This window comes from Colossoma macropomum, unplaced genomic scaffold (genome assembly GCF_904425465.1).
Source record: "Colossoma macropomum unplaced genomic scaffold, Colossoma_macropomum, whole genome shotgun sequence".
Lineage (NCBI taxonomy): Eukaryota > Metazoa > Chordata > Actinopteri > Characiformes > Serrasalmidae > Colossoma > Colossoma macropomum.
The window spans coordinates 25,391,062-25,408,581 of NW_023494805.1; the positions used below are offsets into that span (position 1 = coordinate 25,391,062).

Sequence of the window (17,520 nt, forward strand, 5' to 3'; positions counted from 1 at the left end):
CTCTAGTGAAGCAGGACCTGGCTCATAAAGCGTTGCACTAGTGTAGTAGTGAAGAGAAGTGACTGGAGCTAATGCTGTTGTGTCTTCTGCCCTGGGTGTATAATGCTGTACTGCATCGGACCCCCACTACTACAGCCAGCACTGAACACGTGCTAGTGCATCTGTATTTATGCGTGGTATGTCTGGGTATATGAGAGAGAGAGTGAGGGAGGAAAGAGAGAGGGAAGGGGAAGTGTGAGTGAAAGAGAGCAGGGCAGAGAAAGAAAAAGAAAATGAGAGAAAGGAAAATAGAGAGAGGAGAGATTAAGGATAGAGAAAGGGACAAAGAAAGAGAAAGGAGGACATAACTAAAGGAGGAGAGAAAGGAGTCAACACAGAGAAAGAGAAATACAGGAACAGAGAGGAGGGGAAAGAGAGAAATGATGGTGTGAAAGGTATACAGAGAGAAAGAGAGGAGAGAAATAAAGGTGGAGAGAGAAACAAAGAAAGAAGGGAGATTGAGAGATGAGAAAGAAAAAAAGTGAGAGAGAAAGCAATAGAGAAGAGTGAGAGAGAAAGGAAAAGAGAAAGTATGATAGAGAAAGGGTAGAGAGTGGAGAGAGACAAGGACAAAGCAAGAAAGAAGGGAGAGTGAGAGAGAAATAGAAAAGAATGAGAGAGTATGATAGAACGAGAATGGGAAGAGAGATGAAGGACAGAGTGGAGAGAGACAGGGAAAAAGCAAGAAAAAAAGCAAGAGAGTAAAATGAAGAAAAAAAATGAAAGGATGAATAGAAAGAGAGGGAGAGACTGTCCATGTGATGCAGTGGAGCTCCCCGAAGTCCAGTCTGAGAGCTGAGAGCTGTAGTGGCCCTATCTGTGTGAATCAGCTCATCCAGATTAACAGAGATAGCCAGGCCCACTCCGCTACGACCCACCAGAGCAACACTGATAAGCATTCCTCTCCAGTACACATACACACAAAATGAAAGCGAGGGGAACACACAGTCCTCCTTTTTTTAAAATTCTGAATAATTCATGAATGTTAGAACTATGCAGCGTCAACATTTCATCATTACTCACCTCTTTACTCATCTGTACGCTTATAGAGTTAATGCACGTCTTTCATACGTCCTCTTTAAGCACTGAGACTTAATGGATTCCTGCTTTTTGTTGTTGTATGTTACAGAGGATTATGTAGGCTAGCACATAAAAGACTGTGTCTTCTCAACATAAGCCCTCAGAATAAGCTTCTTGTCTCGGCCCTCAGTGCTCCGAAGCTCAGAGCAGAAACTAAAGACAGAGGCCATCAAGTTTGAAATGCCTCGAACAGTAAATTAGGCGTTCTAATGAAATAGGGTGACACTTCAATTAAAACAAGGCCCCTAACAGCGAAGGAGGCGACAGCATTCGTGCTTCGGTTCTGACCAAAGCCACCATCTTCTGGTCTTCTGCATCCCGTCCTCAGCTCTCACACACACACATACACACACACACACATCTCCTTCCTCACAAATTGCCTAAAAAGCCGTCAAATTAACGAGGGGTGACATGGAAATGTGTGAGGCATCTTTGAACTGCAGTCTCTGTGACTAATAGCATTGGCGAGCGCTCTTTTGTGTCGCGGGCCTCCGCCGAGAGAAAAGCTACTAAAACCTTCTCAGGCGCTCCTCGGAGAGCCTCACCATGCACTAATCGGCATATTTTATGTATCATTTCAAAGGCATTAGCTAAACTGAATTTGCTAATGGCTGGCTCGTTTGGGGAAGGCACAGTGGAGGGCTGAGGTTGGGCCTCGGGTGTGCACTCTACACACATTGCCTTCGTCTGAGCTCAGAACGTCTTTGAGGAGGACAGCAGATTCTGAAAGCTGGCACATGGGTAGCATGCACTACTGTTCAGAAGTCTCCAATCATTGTTTCAATCTGTCTCAGTCCCAGGACTGGACACTTTAAAAACAATGTTTTCTTATGAAAGATGTTCTCAGCTGCGTACTAAAAACCGTAATCCATTATTAAATGACCAACACAAAGCAAGGATTGAGATTTTCCTGTGTTTACTGTTTGTACAGTTGCATTAAAAAATTCTGAACTCTGAAGTACCTGGACCTCTATGGCTCTGTGGAATGGCTCATGATAATAAACAAAGAGCTTTTTAACACAAAGCATATACTGATTTACTTCACTGTGTCTAAAATGAAGAAACAGTTGAAACAGTCAAGGTCATTGATAAAAAAAAAAGTCATAACATATATATTACATATGGACTCCTAACACTACACCCGCCACTGTAACATGATTAAATTGTAAGTCATTTTGAATGGGAGCGTCTGCCAAAGTACAAATGTAAACATACTGTAAATACATAACACATTGAATATCTTAGTTGTTCGCAAAGCACTTGAAATATTGCGTAAGACATCTAAAATAACTTGTGATGTTTATATTTTATACTGACATTTTATTGCCACTTTCTCTGTTCTCCAGTTTTGTCTCTCTTGTTTCTCTCTAGCTCTGCCCCCTTGTCATGCCCCTCACCGGTGTTTAGTTTGTAACCCTACCTTGTCATTGCCCCAAGCGATTTCAAGCCTATGTTCTGCCTTTATATAGTCTGTCTCAGGGTTTCATGTTTTTTAAAGCTTTGGAAATGGACTCATGAATATGTCTGTGTTCCTTCACATGTGCAGTCGGATGCAAAAGTTTGGGTGCCCCTGGTCAAATTACATCATCTGTTTATTTTCAAAGTGCAAGTACACAATTACTGTTTATTACCGAGTTTGATTTATTATAAAAAAAAAATCAAACAAATCAAAATTATGGCACATTTTTAATTCATTTTTTCCACTATTTTAACCACAATAATTAGAAACTGTGCACTAAATTTTGAGGGAAAAGTGTAATATTTAAGTGTGTTCTCTGCAGAGGATGTGTGCCTATTATCACTTAAAAAAATCAATAAAGCATGTAATTTGACTCAGGGTGTTCAAACTTTTGCATGTGACAGTATATGTTGTTGTATGTAAAGTAATACAAGTGATTCCAAACTTGTGAAGAGGAAGTTTAGTTTCTGGACTAGGCTTGTACTCTGATCCCTTAAGACTTTTTTAATCATTCCCAGTTTGCTGACCCGTGCAAGTCTGTTTATTTTGTTTCATGTAATGAATTCGATTATGTGGGTAAACAAAAGCGCTTCTAGATCAGCAGCCTTACTCTGAACACTGGATATGGAAAGTGGACTGTGTTCTCTGAGCCTAACCTGAGCCTAAACATTTGAAGAGTTTCGGTCAAAAAAGTTTCCTGGTGTGATGAAGACATTCGACCTTGGGCTTCAGAGTGTTTCTGGGGCATGGTGGTTTTAGTCTCGCTCCTAAGGCCTGTCACCTGCTGGTGTTTATCTCCAGTCAGAGATCATTATGTCCATCCGAAGTCTCCTGCCTCTGCCCGGCATGAGTGAGTGATGGATGGATGGATGGAGATCAGAGGAGGTATTTAAATGGTGATCTGTGTGCCTCTCACATTCTCTTGGACGTAATGTCCATTAATGTCTCAGCCCATAACCTTGAGTCCAGTGGTCCAGTCGCTGCAGCTCCACAGTAAACACTCAGCTCTGCTTTCCGTGCGTTGTGAAGGATATCAGAGTGTTCAGACAGGCTGGAGGGGTTCAGGGTAATGCAAGGTGAGTCAGACCGATTTGGCTGAACAGAATCAAGTATGACACACGCTCTCTGTCTGTCTGTCTGTCTGTCTGTCTGTCTGTCTGTGTACGTCTGTCTTCTCTTTTTTTGGCCTATCTCCTTCTTTCTCTCACACTACCACTCTGTCAGATTATCTCTCTTTCATGCTTTCTCTCTCACTCTCTCTATATATATTGACTGTGCAAAAGTTAGAGACCACCTTTGATTTGTTTCATTTCCAGTCAAAACAGTAATTTAATGCAAGTTATTCATGCTTATAAAAACTCAATTCTTGCTTCAGATCTAACAAAATTACACAGAAACCTCAACAACTAAATATAAATTCAAAGCTGGAGGATTTCTTTCAGGTTTTCAAAAAAAAAATCTGCAGGGACACTTAGAAGTTGGCTGCATTTTTGGCTTCTCACAATCCATGTAATCCCAAATACATTCAGTGATGTTGAGGTCTGGACTCCCTTGTTCTGAGAGCACAGCAGCTTCTTTGTTTGATTTGCAAACAATCTTTTTTTTTTGGCCACTTACTTTTCTCAGTAACAGCATCTTGTCAGCTGCACATCCTTTCAGACTCATAGTGCTGAGTTGTCTTCTCACAGTGGAAGGATGTACAGAAACACCTGTGGAAATATGAAAGCTTTAAGTACTGTTTATCTGATGGGGGCAGTTTTTGTGCCTAACTAGGTCTTGGACACATTCCAATTTTCTATATATATTTTAATCATTTTTGTGTTTGTATATGTACAAATGTGTGTATACACACACAGATAAAATATAAATCACCACTTCTTAACTCACATTCCTAACTTTTTGGTGTAAGTTAATGTAACAAGTTATTTTATTTGAAGTCATTTTAGACCATGAAGCATGAAATTTATATATATAAACATACATATACATAAACAGCAGCTGACATTTCCAAATAGTGTAAAATATATATATATAGAATAAAAATGGACAGTGTTTTCCTCTCTCTCTCTCTCTCTCTCTCTCTCTCTCTCTCTCTCTCTCTCTCTCTCTCTCTCTCTCTCTCTCTCACTCTCTGCTGTATCTCCGTATCTCCTCTGGGTTTAACAGCAGTAGCAGGAGTCTCCTTTTTGCTGCCTTACCTGATTTGATGCTTATAAATTTGAGCAAATAAAGTTGCAGTGCAGTGGAAGAACTCCATCCTGCGCTATTCATGTGGTAAGAGGGGAAAAATAGAGTGAGCGAGGCGTGTGACCAGGTTACAAAGTGTCTGCCATCAGAGAGGAAGCTGCTTCTAATGTTTTATTGCCACGTTGATTCCCATAACCACCCACTGGCTCCTCTGTGGCCGTCGCTAGCGAGGAAAAGATGATAGCATGCGAAAGAGGATTTTGCGAGTGAGGCGAAACAAATGAACCAGGGGCAACTGTTGGGATAGAGGGAGGAGAAGAAAGTGGATGCGCTTCAGAGTGGTGAAAAGAAGCACATGGGTAGAGGAAATTTTGGTAGCTTGCCGGCTGCTCGGCTAAACAAGCAAATCATTGCTCAAATGACAATGTAGGGCAAATGCATCCCACGGCTACAAAGAGCAGATATGGTTCAACGGGGACTCTTTAAGCCCTGAAATTATGGTGCACAAACTGTCGGGAGGCAATTTAATCAAAAGCCAGGCATGGTGGGACGGTGGGTGACCATTTTAACACACAGTAGGGGCGCAGTGAAGTTTTGGCTGAATAACAAACTGAAGCGCTGAGCTATTACAGAGCAGACCTGTTGGTATAAGCCATTTGTTTGCGTATATGTTTATCTTTTTTTTTTCCCCCTCACCCTCTTTTCTGCTACTGTGATACACTGTAATCTAGTTACCTCCTGCTATTTTTTCAGCAGTGATACAAAGGATGGTTTAATGTTGTTGTTGTTTTTTTTCTCATCTGCTGCTTCTGCAAAAAAAAACAAAGGACTGTCATCCTGACACTTGTCGTGCCAACCTCAATTAATCAGCGAGTGCTTCTCTTAAACAAGATCAATTATTTCTACACTGCATAGACATCTTACATGTCCTTGACAATGTTCCTGTTGTTAAAATTGTCTATGTTTTCCATTTTCTCTTGCAGCATGTTTGACAGTGCTAATGAAGCATTCATTGTATTTGAAGTAACAGCGTCAGATATGCCAAGCACAAAAACGCTGAGGAGAAATTTCATGCTCTGTGCACCGGTGTACTCTATTAGTTTGGGTTTGTGTCATTATGCTTATAATTATTATGCTGTATTTTGAGTAATTAGTGAAAATGTGAAGGTATTGTCTTTAATCCTTGGAAATTAGTTATCACTAGTAACAAAGGCATGATGCCATTTTAGGTTTGTCATCCACAGCTCATTGAAACAAGTGAAGAAATTCTGTCGTAAGAATGGATTCTAGACTTTGCCCTATAGAGGAGATTCTTTACTATAGTTTGCATCGATCAAAAGTTATTATTGTGGGTGGAGTCTTGTTTTGTGGAAAGAAAACCCTTCTTACGTTTTACATCCTGATATCAGAACAAATGGGGAGAAGTCAGAAGTGCAGCTGTAAATATCGATGTAGAAAAGCTACAAAATCTTTAAAACGTCTTTACATTAACTTAATAAATAATACAATAAACTTCAACACCATTTTTGCAGGCGAAGTTACCATTTTTGAACTACTTTTTTTTGGGATAAGCGACAATATATAAATATAATCTGATTATGTGTGAGGGTAAATAACATTTAAAGGTAGAAAGCATTTTCACATAATGTAAAGTTTCTTTTTCAGATTCTTTCCTAGAACCTTTACATTATATGAAGGTTCTTTTAAACTTTAAAAAGTCTCTTCACACTCCTATCTATGTGTTTAAAAAACAAATTCATTCAAAGGTTCTTTAGGCAACCAAATGTGGTTCTTCTGTGGCATCATGCACATAACCCTTTCTGGCATCAAATTTTTTTAGAATGTAATTATGTAATCACATTTGTGATGGCAAATGTAGACAAATCGTTCAGGTATCTCCTCGGAAGATCTCTCTCTCTCTCTCTCTCTCTCTCTCTCTCTCTCTCTCTCTCTCTCTCTCTCTCTCTCTATATATATATATATATATATATATATATATATATATATACACACATACACACACACACACACACACACATGATGAGAATTGAACATATGATGAGAATTGAAGATTTGTAAGGGTTAACGAGCAGGGTAGCACAAAGGACTGACTCTAACTTAATGCGCCACGATCATTGTGGACACCATTATATGTGTATATGAATCATTTCAAATATTAAGAGGTAAGAGACCTCTCACTACACAGCAACATGTTCAGCAAGGAGCCGATGAGGAGATTAAAGAGTAATTAGTCTGTCAGAATGTGAAAGTGTTCCCCGTTCCGCTTGCAAATTTCTGCTCATCAACACCTGGTGAAAGTTCAAAGAGTTGGACCGTGCTGGATTTCTCATTTGATATTTCACCAACTAAAGTTAACTTTAGTCCACCGTGTGTTGAAGGTGCTGAAGTCGCTGCCTCGTGTGGAGGGTCGTCCTGGCGCCTCGCTGCCTGCCATGGACTTCAAAAAACTGGAGGCTGACCTGCAAATGGCGCATGGTAGTGAAATCACGCCTGAAGATGTGATGTCAGCAGCCATGTACCCGAAAGTCTTCAACGAGTTCAAAGAGTTCAGACGCAACTTCGGTCCTGTTGACCGCCTGAACACCCGCCTGTTCCTGGACGGCCCCAAAATTGCTGAGGAGTTTGAGGTAATTTATTCACATTGTTCTCTGCCCTCTCTCTCTCTCTCTCTCTCCTCTCACATTTTTTATCATGTCTGGCTCTGCTTGTCTGCCATAAATTATAATGTCTGCTCATGGTGATGCCTCTATCTGGGGCAAAGTTTCCAACTGTTCTATATTTCCCCCCCCCATCCCTTCTTTGGAGACAGGCACATGCCAAACCCAGTTCGGCCTCTCAGACTTACAGCACTGAGGGATTTGACCTTCTAAGCACTGGCCAAAAAAGCCTGACTCCTCTTTTCTCCTATTTTAATATTCAATGTCAATGCCAGGAGAAGCTCTAAATTAGTCCTGCTCAGTGGCCTAACCTGTCCTTGTACTGCAGTAACTTTATTATCTGGAGTGCTCCAATGAGTCTGTGTGTGTGTCGTGGGGGTTGTGGATGCGGGGTTCTAATTAGCATAGCTAATATGTTGGTGACGTGGAGATTTAGGCTAAAAACTCATTAGTGTATACCGTAGTAAGTCTGGGCAAAATGAAGATATGTTATCACAGTGGTTCTCAGTCCTAGTCCTGGAGTCCCGCTGCTCTGAATGTTGTAGTGTTTTTCTATACTATAAAAGAGTCAGTTCACCTCAGGAAGGGCTTGTTAATTAGTTCATTAGTTGTATCAGGTCTGTAGGGAGCACAGCAAACTCTGAAATATGCAGGGCAGAGTTGAGGACTCTAGACTTCTTGCAAAGACGTTGTTCGCCTGGCTAGGGCAAATAACATGACGTAATTGCGGAGAAAATGAATAACCGGGGATGAACACCCTACATGACAAAGCCTATGATTCATCAGTGCAAAAGAGGCATGCCGTCATGCAAAGATGGATCAGCCAAATTAAAACGGCAGAAACCACAACTTGCAGTCTTCTAAGCTTGCAAAGGTGCTTTCAACATCACACAATGGTCACGACCTTCGTTTAGCTGAAAGTATAGCAAGGCCTTTGTGTAATCATTGTGAACTGTCATGTCACTTTTCTGAAAATGTCATGGGTATTTTCTATACTTAAAATATAAATAATTAAAATATAAATACTTAAAATAGAAAAACATAAAACTGCACAACTGCACACATCATAGAAGAGAACAGGACTGGCCCAAATAATTTGAGTACTCGAGTATTCATTCGTGATGTTTGTGTTCATTTCCTTAATTAACAAGACATTTCATTATAAAACTAGGATATTAGGCTGTAAGAAAAAATCATGTCATACCCAGGTAGCATTTAGTTAAAGGCTGAATGCAGCCACAGTCCTCACCCCCCAAGCCACTCTTTAAATTTAGCCCTTCTGTTTTGCTACTGCACTGCTATCAATACCAACTTTTTTCACTTCGTAAAATACATAGTGTATTGTGAAAATGCCTTAGCAATAGGGTTCCTTTATAGCCTCACATAAAAGGGTCACTCAGACATTCCCAAACCAACACTGCTGTAGTCCAGTGTTAGCATTTACTTAGCAGTGCCAATGCTGTCAAGAAATCACTGCAGCTCAGTCTGCTCTCGGCGACTCTGGCTAGCTTATCAGAGCGTAACCTCGGCTAACCTCGTGCTGCTCTCCATCCGTCTCAGTTAGCCCTGTGGTGATACTAAATTTGCCTGCTGTAGCCTGGTGATGTGTGTGGATCCTAAAGCCCCATTAATCTGAGCTGTGGAAGATGCTGTAACAGTGAGCTGAGGCAGCTGGAGCGGCGGGTGAACATGCTACGCCCACCTGGGTGCTACCTGCCAGGTCCAGACGTGCTTCTGGCCCCGCGCTTTGCACTGTGAGGAGATGAAAGGCCAGACCGCCACGGCTAATCAGACAAGGAAAAGAGAGGGGAGGGGGAAGGGAGTGAGGGGGAGAGAGAGGGGTGAGTAAATGTAGCTTGCTGGCTGCTTTACCTCAGAAACAGCCTCCACTGATGTGAAGTGGATTGAAAAGTCTGTATCTGCCTTCGATTTTCTAAAAACCTTTAAACTAGGTTTCGTTCTCTTCTTGGATAAAGACTATATTATTCCCAGCATTCATCTGTGAAAGCCTGCGTAATCCTTTATGGCTTAGTGACTGGAGTTTTTTTTTTTTTTCTTTCTTTTTTCTTAGTCTGATTACCGAAGCACTCCTTGGAGTATAGCCAACCAAATAAGATGTTAGCCATGGATGATTAGCACAGATTAGCATGGGCTATATTAAGCTGTCACTGACGTGTGAACGCTACCGCGCCCCCCCGAAATAGCTGTACCACGTTAAGTGCCAAAAGCAGCACGTGGCAGTGAGCCTCCCAAAGGCCTGAGTCAGCTCTCTGCAAATATGTCTATGTTTAACTCAAATGCGTCTCCACTTAATGCTCTTCCATCTTTTTATTCTTAAGTCTAACTTCACTCTTTAATGTCCCCTCTCTCTCTCTCGATCTCTCTCTCGATCTCTCTCACTCACTGTCTTTCGTCCTTTTCAGGTTGAGTTGGAGAGAGGAAAGACACTACATATCAAAGCCCTGGCCTTAGGGGACTTGAACAAGGCTGGGCAGAGGGAAGTTTTTTTCGAGCTCAATGGTCAGCTGCGGTCAGTCCTGGTCAAGGATACAGTGGCCATGAAGGTAATTGCTATTTTACAAACCAAATTGGCTTTCCCCCTCAATGAAAACCAACCGCCTTGATGCACATTGTGCACATGCTCATGCAGGCACACATACATGCTCTTACAAAATAGGAAATACCTCTCTACTCGCCCTCAAGGCTAAATGCACTTGCAGTTTTTTTTTTTTGTTTTTTTTTAATGCAGTTTAATGGATGTCACTTTTTGGTTATGGATGTTTTTTGCTTCGAGTCAAGGCTGTATCTTTTGAGCATCTTTCAAAACATCAAGTTGCTTGGCAACATATCTCTCAGTTTCTATATGTGGATCATAAATTTGTCATTCAAGTGTTTTGTCTGATTATCAGTCCTCACCTTGCTGCTTTCCAAGTACTCTAACAACCAGTAGAAAAAAAATGGCACTTTACTCAAAATTTCTCTCTTGGCAGATGGCATTACTTGATAGAAAAAAGGAAATAAAGTGACAGTTAGCCTTTTCTTGTTTGTTCTGTGCCACAGATGACACACTGACACTGTGTTGATCTTTTCCTTTAAGGTACATAAACTGTGTTACCTAAACCTGTGAGCTTAAACTGTGTGTCACTGTCAGTTTTATTAGCCTTAAATCTTCCCCTTGGATTCACAACTGCGCCTTTGTTTTTTTTCTCTGATAGTAAATTGACTAATGTCTGCCACTGTGTTATCACACCTAGCTTCAAGGTAAGCAGCAGGTGTAAAAACTGCAGTTCCCACGCCTGCAGCCCTGTGGATTGAGTTAAATATTTCAGTAAGTCTCCTGAGAAAACGCTTGAACCGTTCTACCAGTATTCTTGTCATGTCATAAAGTAGTTCAGGTACCTCTTATGCTTTGGCATGATGTCTGTTAGAGGTGTAATGATATACTCAGCTTATAAACTGATTAAGTTCTCCATGCTGGTTTTGTAACTCAATATTCTTTTAACAAAACTGAATGAAGAGAAATGATGACCGTACACAATCTACTAATGAAACTAGAGCTGGCAGTGTGGTAAATGTGTTAGTGTGTAGATGGGGGGGGGGTTCCCAAAGTCTGTGAGATGCATTTGAGTATGGCATGTTCATGGGAAGAACATTGGTGGATGAAAACATGAAAAGGAAACAAAATCATGAATTCTGTTGAACCATTGAAGTTCAGGGGTATAATACTGCACTACCGAATAATACATGACAGCATATTAAACTTTTGGTACAAAATTAACGCTGTAGTGTTGTTGGGAGTGGTGCATAACACAAACATGCTGTGATACGAGTTAAGTTGAACATGTGGTGTTTGCTAAGTTGATAGTTAACAGTAAGTGTGTGGTGGTATATTTATGACACTCAGGGCCACAAGTACGTATGAGTGCAAGTGCAGCACAAAATCTGTCTTGATGTGACCACAATGTGCCTGAATTTAACGTTTAAGACCACGACTGCAGCTTATTGCGCAAACTGTGATAAGCCCTGCCCACTAACTGCTTGCTTGGGAGGCTCAGCATTGATGAGGCACAGTGAAATAATGGAGCAGTCCACAAGCTGGAGACAAAATAAAAATATGAAAGCTGAGTAAGGAAGAGAACATATCGTTGTATAGAGGTGTTATTTTACTAGAGAAAGGTTTGTGATATGAAGACACCAACTGCACAACTGCAGCTGCATCATTCCATAGTTTGCACTGTGTCTTCTCTCATTTGTACACCTTGGCCTGAGAGTTTAAATAGTGTTATTCTGATAGTAAGCATTCTCTCAGCACATATTTGAGGCTTGTGTCTCCGCCTAGTCACTGTGTCTGCTGTGAAAGGAAGCCTCTCAACAACAAATATTTTGAGACTCTAATGCACATTAAGGCCTGATTTTAAAAGGCAGAGGAAAGTTGATGCGAAACTAGACGCAAGTTAGTCAAACTTTAGTAAACTTAGCGCGATATGTAGTATCTCCACCCACTTTTTGTGCAGTGCTCCCATGTTTTGTTAGGCCCTCCTTCAAATACCTAAGTATGAGGGAGTGGAAGCACATTTTGTCATGTACGCACCCAAATAACTGCACGTGTGGCTCCCGTGCCATTTTTGTACAGAACACATCCGAAAGCGTCCGATTTGTGCCTGTATCTGGCACCAAAGGTGTAGTACATCAGGCCCTGAATACGCTGGCGTAGGGTTGATTCTGACCTGGTGTTTCAGCAATGCAGCTGCATTAGATATTTGATATAACTAAAACGACAAAGTTCACAAACTGTAAACTGGCTTGACAAAACCATTGTTGTGAAATCCCAGGTGGTTGCTAAGATGTTGCTATGTTATCCGAGGTGGTTGCTAAAGTGTTGCTGGCCTGTTGCTAAGGTGTTGGTAGAAGTTTTTTGTATGGTGTTTGAAACATCATACCTTCACTCGTTTCCAAAAGTATAAGTGCACTATTCCTGTATAGCCTCTACAATCCTGCAAAGGTTCATGGTTCTAGCTGAAAAACTGCAATTCAGCAGTTCAAAATTAGTTCGTTAATTAGCTGGAGCAGGTTTAGCAGATTATATCTAGAACCACATTTCTAGGACCAGGGTTGGTGACCACTGGCAAACAAGTTCCGTTATGGTCATCACACTTCTAATTCTCAACTCCATATTTAACCCCCAGGAGATGCACTTCCACCCGAAGGCTCTGAAGGACGTGCGTGGTCAGGTGGGCGCCCCCATGCCGGGTAAAGTGGTGGAGGTGAAGGTGAAGCAGGGTCAGAAGGTGGAAAAAGGCCAGCCCCTCTGCGTCCTCAGTGCCATGAAAATGGAGACTGTGGTCAACTCTCCGCTCACAGGGACAGTGGCCAAGGTCCACGTCAAGGCTGACAGCAGTCTGGAAGGAGATGACCTGATCCTGGAGATTACAGAGTAAAGGTTAAAGGTCATGAACAGGGTAGAGGTCCCAAAGGTTTTAAAAGCTGCAGGGAGTCACTAAGACTGATGATCCTTGACTTCCTTCTGATGAGATAAAGGATTAAGACAGGTGAACGTTTAGCTCATCTAATTAGTGTTTAATTGGAGACCATTAATCTTGAAGCAGCCCCTGGCCATAGATATACACAACCCAGGGTGGTGCAATACCCAATATCATTCAGCAGCACGTTTTCATTTGAAATTATTTACAATGTACAATTACTACAGAATTTTATTACAATTAAGTTATTTACAGCTATTATCAGCTGTATATACAGCTTATATAGTTACATATACAGCTTTTCTCACTCTGGGGAATATTGTTCACAAAGCACAGTTTTTATGGCCTTTGGAAAAAGTATATTTTTACACATGGATGATTCTAATTTTGAAATTAATGAAGCAATAATATATAGATATATATGTATTATGTTGAGTAATGGGAAATTGTAATGAATTCTGAATTCCGAATATGTAAATGTATGTGTATGTCTGTGGTGCTTTTCCTACAGCAACATTTTTAAAAGGATCTAAATTTCATTTTATTTCATTTTAATGTTGCATTAGTGAAGCGTAAAATAATGTTTATGAGAAATATTAATACTAAACTCTCCAGAAGATGCTGTAAACACTGAAGCAGAAGAATGGGAGCATGGTCATAATAATACCGTAATCTGCATCATATTTCACATCGTAGCACAAGCAATAAAGTCAAGTAATAATGATTGCATTAGATATTTAAATTGCAGGGTAGCGCTAATGTATGATTTAGCATAACACTTTAGTACTCAGAAACTGTCCGAATGTTTTCTGAAACCAGCTATTATTCTTGGCGTGGCTGACTGATTAAAGGGATTGTGCTCTTTGCTTGTATACTGTAGCAAAGAATGTGCGATAATCATGCATTTGACACAGTGAAATCCTTCTTCTCCCTCCAACCCTCTCTCTCTTCACACGATTTCTGCCTGGACGCTTCGCAACATGACAAACGAAGGCCTGTCTTTCACGCGAAGCAGAGTGCTACTGCTTGTACTGGCACTGTAAGTGTATACTCACTTATTTAACATGCTGTGATGGGGTGTCTTCATCTTCAAATATAAGTGCTGAATCACCTCAATCAAAGTTTTATCTTTCTGCAGTTTTTCGAAAAGCCTGAACTGTTGTAAAGAGGGGATTTGGGCTACAGCACATTATACCGTAGAAATGAACAGCGCTCTGTAGACAGAGCTTAAAAAGGACAAAGTTCTAATTATGATCATTTATAACTGAAAGCATGAAGCATGTATTGTGAATTGTCGATGAAGCTTTAAAGCAGTATGCTGGAACACACACAAAATCCTTGACCCTGAAATAGTCTGAGTGACCTTTAAGTAGCTTCTAAAATTAATATTCCACTCATGAAAGCTGTACTAAAATGGAAAATCGTCAGGCTGAAGAAAAATCTGATTTTGGCTTTCTGTGCAATGACTGATGCAGAAATAGCCCATGTATACAGACGGTCTTAAGCCAGAGTTGCGGAAGTCTCTATGGATGCACTCCAGCTTCTGGTTTCAGTCTTTTAAACTGACTGGCTTATAGAGGGCTTAGCAGACAGAGAGGAGGTAAGTAAGACGGAGAGAGAAGCTGTCTATTTCTACTGGAAACTATAGCCTTCACTGTATCACAGGGTGTAAAGTGACTCTTCAAAAAGGCTTTATCTATCCATACAAATGTTCTTTCATAGGAGCTGTTGGCAGGTTGGACAAGCTTTAAACAAGAACCTTGACAAAATTCTCATTCAAACTAAAAAGGAATTGTGGCACACATCATAGTTCTTGTCAAAATACTATTAAGTTGGCTTTGTTATCTCATGTGCCTGCTAAGGTGTTGCTAAGCCATTGTTATGGTGTCCCTGGTGGTTGCTATTTTGGTTTCAGTGCACAGAATAAACCGTAGTGAAACGCTTTCTTCTCCAACAAAGCCTAACCATTACAACATAGGTTCAACATGTGCTGAATGTTGTAAATATCTCACCTTCCTCATTCATTCATTCATTCATTCATTCATTCATTCATTCATACAGTTTGTTCATTATTACCTCATCACTCATTCATATAACCCAGTACTCAGTGCTGTCCAGAAATCCAGCACTGTTCATTAAACCTGACCTCTTGTTCAGGAGTTTATAAGTGAAGTGCAGAGCTAGCGGCGCTGTTTGTGTTGTCTCTACTGGGGACGTACCTGTGTAATTGCACAGCCTGAACGAAATGAAAATTAAATGAAGTGTAAATGTCAAACATCAGAACATAATTTTACGTACCCCCAACATCATTTGGCGCACCCCTCTGAGTATGCATACCCCAGTTTGGGAACCACTGCTCTAAACAAACACTGTAACGGTCTATTATGAATAACTTTACTTTTTGACAAGCTGGCAAATTGTGCGCTACAGTTTCACACTATGATGAATAAGATTTTTGCCAACATTCTGTAAAGTTTGTCTAACCTCACAAAAGTAAAACACATTTGTAGGCGGAGCATCATAGAGAGAAACGGTGAGGGTGTGAAATCTCTCTGCCCCACACAAAGTCTACGAAGTGTACCTGCTGCCAGTGTGTGTTCCTCTCATTGTTTTTTACTTCCTGTGAGCCACAGATCCACAGCTAACACTGATCTACCAGCATTTTTGACGTTACCTGGGAGACAGACAAAACAAAGCAGATGGTAAAGGACAGGCAACCTTTGAAGCTGCAGATGTAAACAGAGGAGGCTTTGTTTTTGATGGGGGGCCAATCAATACAAGACTGTTTTTCAGTTTGACATGCCATGTTTGTGAGGGAAACAGCAGAACCCATTAGAAACTTTGAGCTGTGATATATTAGTTCATCTGAAGGCAATCTAATCCAGATGTATCTAGATGTGATCTACTGACACAAATTACTAAACTGCACATATTGCATCCAGATTTGGGGGCCTTAGTAATCCAGGGGTTTTGACAGAAAGTTTAACCTACATAGAAACTACTTTTTGCAGTGTTTTTATATGTACTGTACATAGTGCAATTCAATGTAGACCTTCAACATGTATACCTGTCAGAGGGCATTTCTACTTGCTGAGTTTGAATCTCATTATGAAACTGGAATAAACAGGATCAAAAGAAAAAAGGATATCTTATAAATGTGCCTACTTAAAATTAGGTAAGAGGTTTGTTCTGTACTCAGTATTTTTTGATGTATTATACTGTTATGCAATCTGAATAATTAGGTGCTTAGAAAATTAGTTGGAGTGATAAGAGTTAAAAGTTTAAATGAATATTAATCTTGCAAAATAAAACGGGTGTTTTCTCAGTGAGTGTTTTGTTATTTTTTTTGGTTCCCTTTCCTTTATTCCCAAATATTTCATGTATGGTTATACTGTTAGTTCATGGTTGTAGTTCACATTTCATAGATGCCATGTAGCTGCATTTGAGAAAAGAACTGCAAAGAATAATGCTGAAAAATAAAAATCCAAATCTATCATGAGCATGTGTGCGTGTGTATGGATGCTTTGTGCCTCTCACATGTGATCACTTCCTCTCATGGTCACACTCACACACACTCTTACAGACACGTGGTTGGTGCCCGGGTTATACTGATCTATGTGGTAATGAATAAACGACCTAGTTAGGATTACTCACATGCATGCCTGAGGTCTGTCATGGAGAGCACGCGCTTAGGGTTCATTTAAGTGTGTATACTGTGCTATTAATTACATGCATACATCAGCAAACGCATTACGATACAATTCAAGTAATGACACAATTTGCATTTTCCACTTGACTCAAAATATAGTCGATCAACCAAGTCATGTTTGATGTCTGAAGTTTTGCGCTGGAACTAACAAGTACTTAAAACCAATTAGCATTGTACAAACTGCATGCCTCAGTCATCACACACAAACCTTAAACCCTGTTGAGTTGCATCATCTCAAAGACTTTGTGCTTTAAACTTTAAGTCGTACTGGTATCCATAAAAGCAGGATGGACAAAATTCTTCAGAACTGATGCTAGTGTTTTTAGTTATGCCACATACTTTTGTCTTTAGATAACACAATGTCATACAGTGTCAGAAACCTCATTAGTCTGTCTGTTTGAGAGTAACAATATGATGCATGTTCTGTGTGAGGATTTAGGCACACAGTTTACACAGTGTTTACCTGGCACCTGTAAGCTTCTATTATTTGTTAGTTACATTAGCCTTGTAGCTAGTGATAAATAATAAACAAAGACAGACACAAACTTTAGACACCAAAGATGTCTTGGCTGATCGGTAGAAGCCCATATATGCCAAGTACAGGAGAATAAAATCACTTCAGTTTTTCCTCCTCTGTTTCTAATAGCAATCTGTCAGAATATTGACTGTCTTGAAATAATGACTTAATATCTTACTAAATGGCTTTTTTCTCTCAAAATTCTTTCTCAGAATTCTGGTAGAGCATGTATTTGGAAATAATGACTTATTTTCTTAAGATTTTGACTTACTAATTATTTTGGCATAATAGTCATTACAACACTACTATACTATACTACTATATACATGTTGAGTCTTTATTTTGAATATAGTAAGTCAGTATTTACAGGA

At 40.2% G+C, this 17,520-nt stretch overlaps 1 protein-coding gene across 1 annotated transcript in view; it reads left to right on the top strand.

Annotated features, from left to right (window-relative positions):
- The window catches only part of pcxb (pyruvate carboxylase b), a 258,861-nt gene extending 242,439 nt beyond the window's left edge, over positions 1-16,422 (top strand). Inside the window, exons 19-21 of the mRNA XM_036597231.1 lie at positions 7,165-7,413; positions 9,867-10,007; positions 12,630-16,422. Of these exons, the coding sequence (XP_036453124.1) occupies positions 7,165-7,413; positions 9,867-10,007; positions 12,630-12,881 (642 nt within the window). The 3' untranslated portion in view covers positions 12,882-16,422. The remainder of the gene's footprint in view (positions 1-7,164; positions 7,414-9,866; positions 10,008-12,629) is intronic.
- The last annotated feature ends 1,098 nt before the right edge of the window (positions 16,423-17,520 follow it).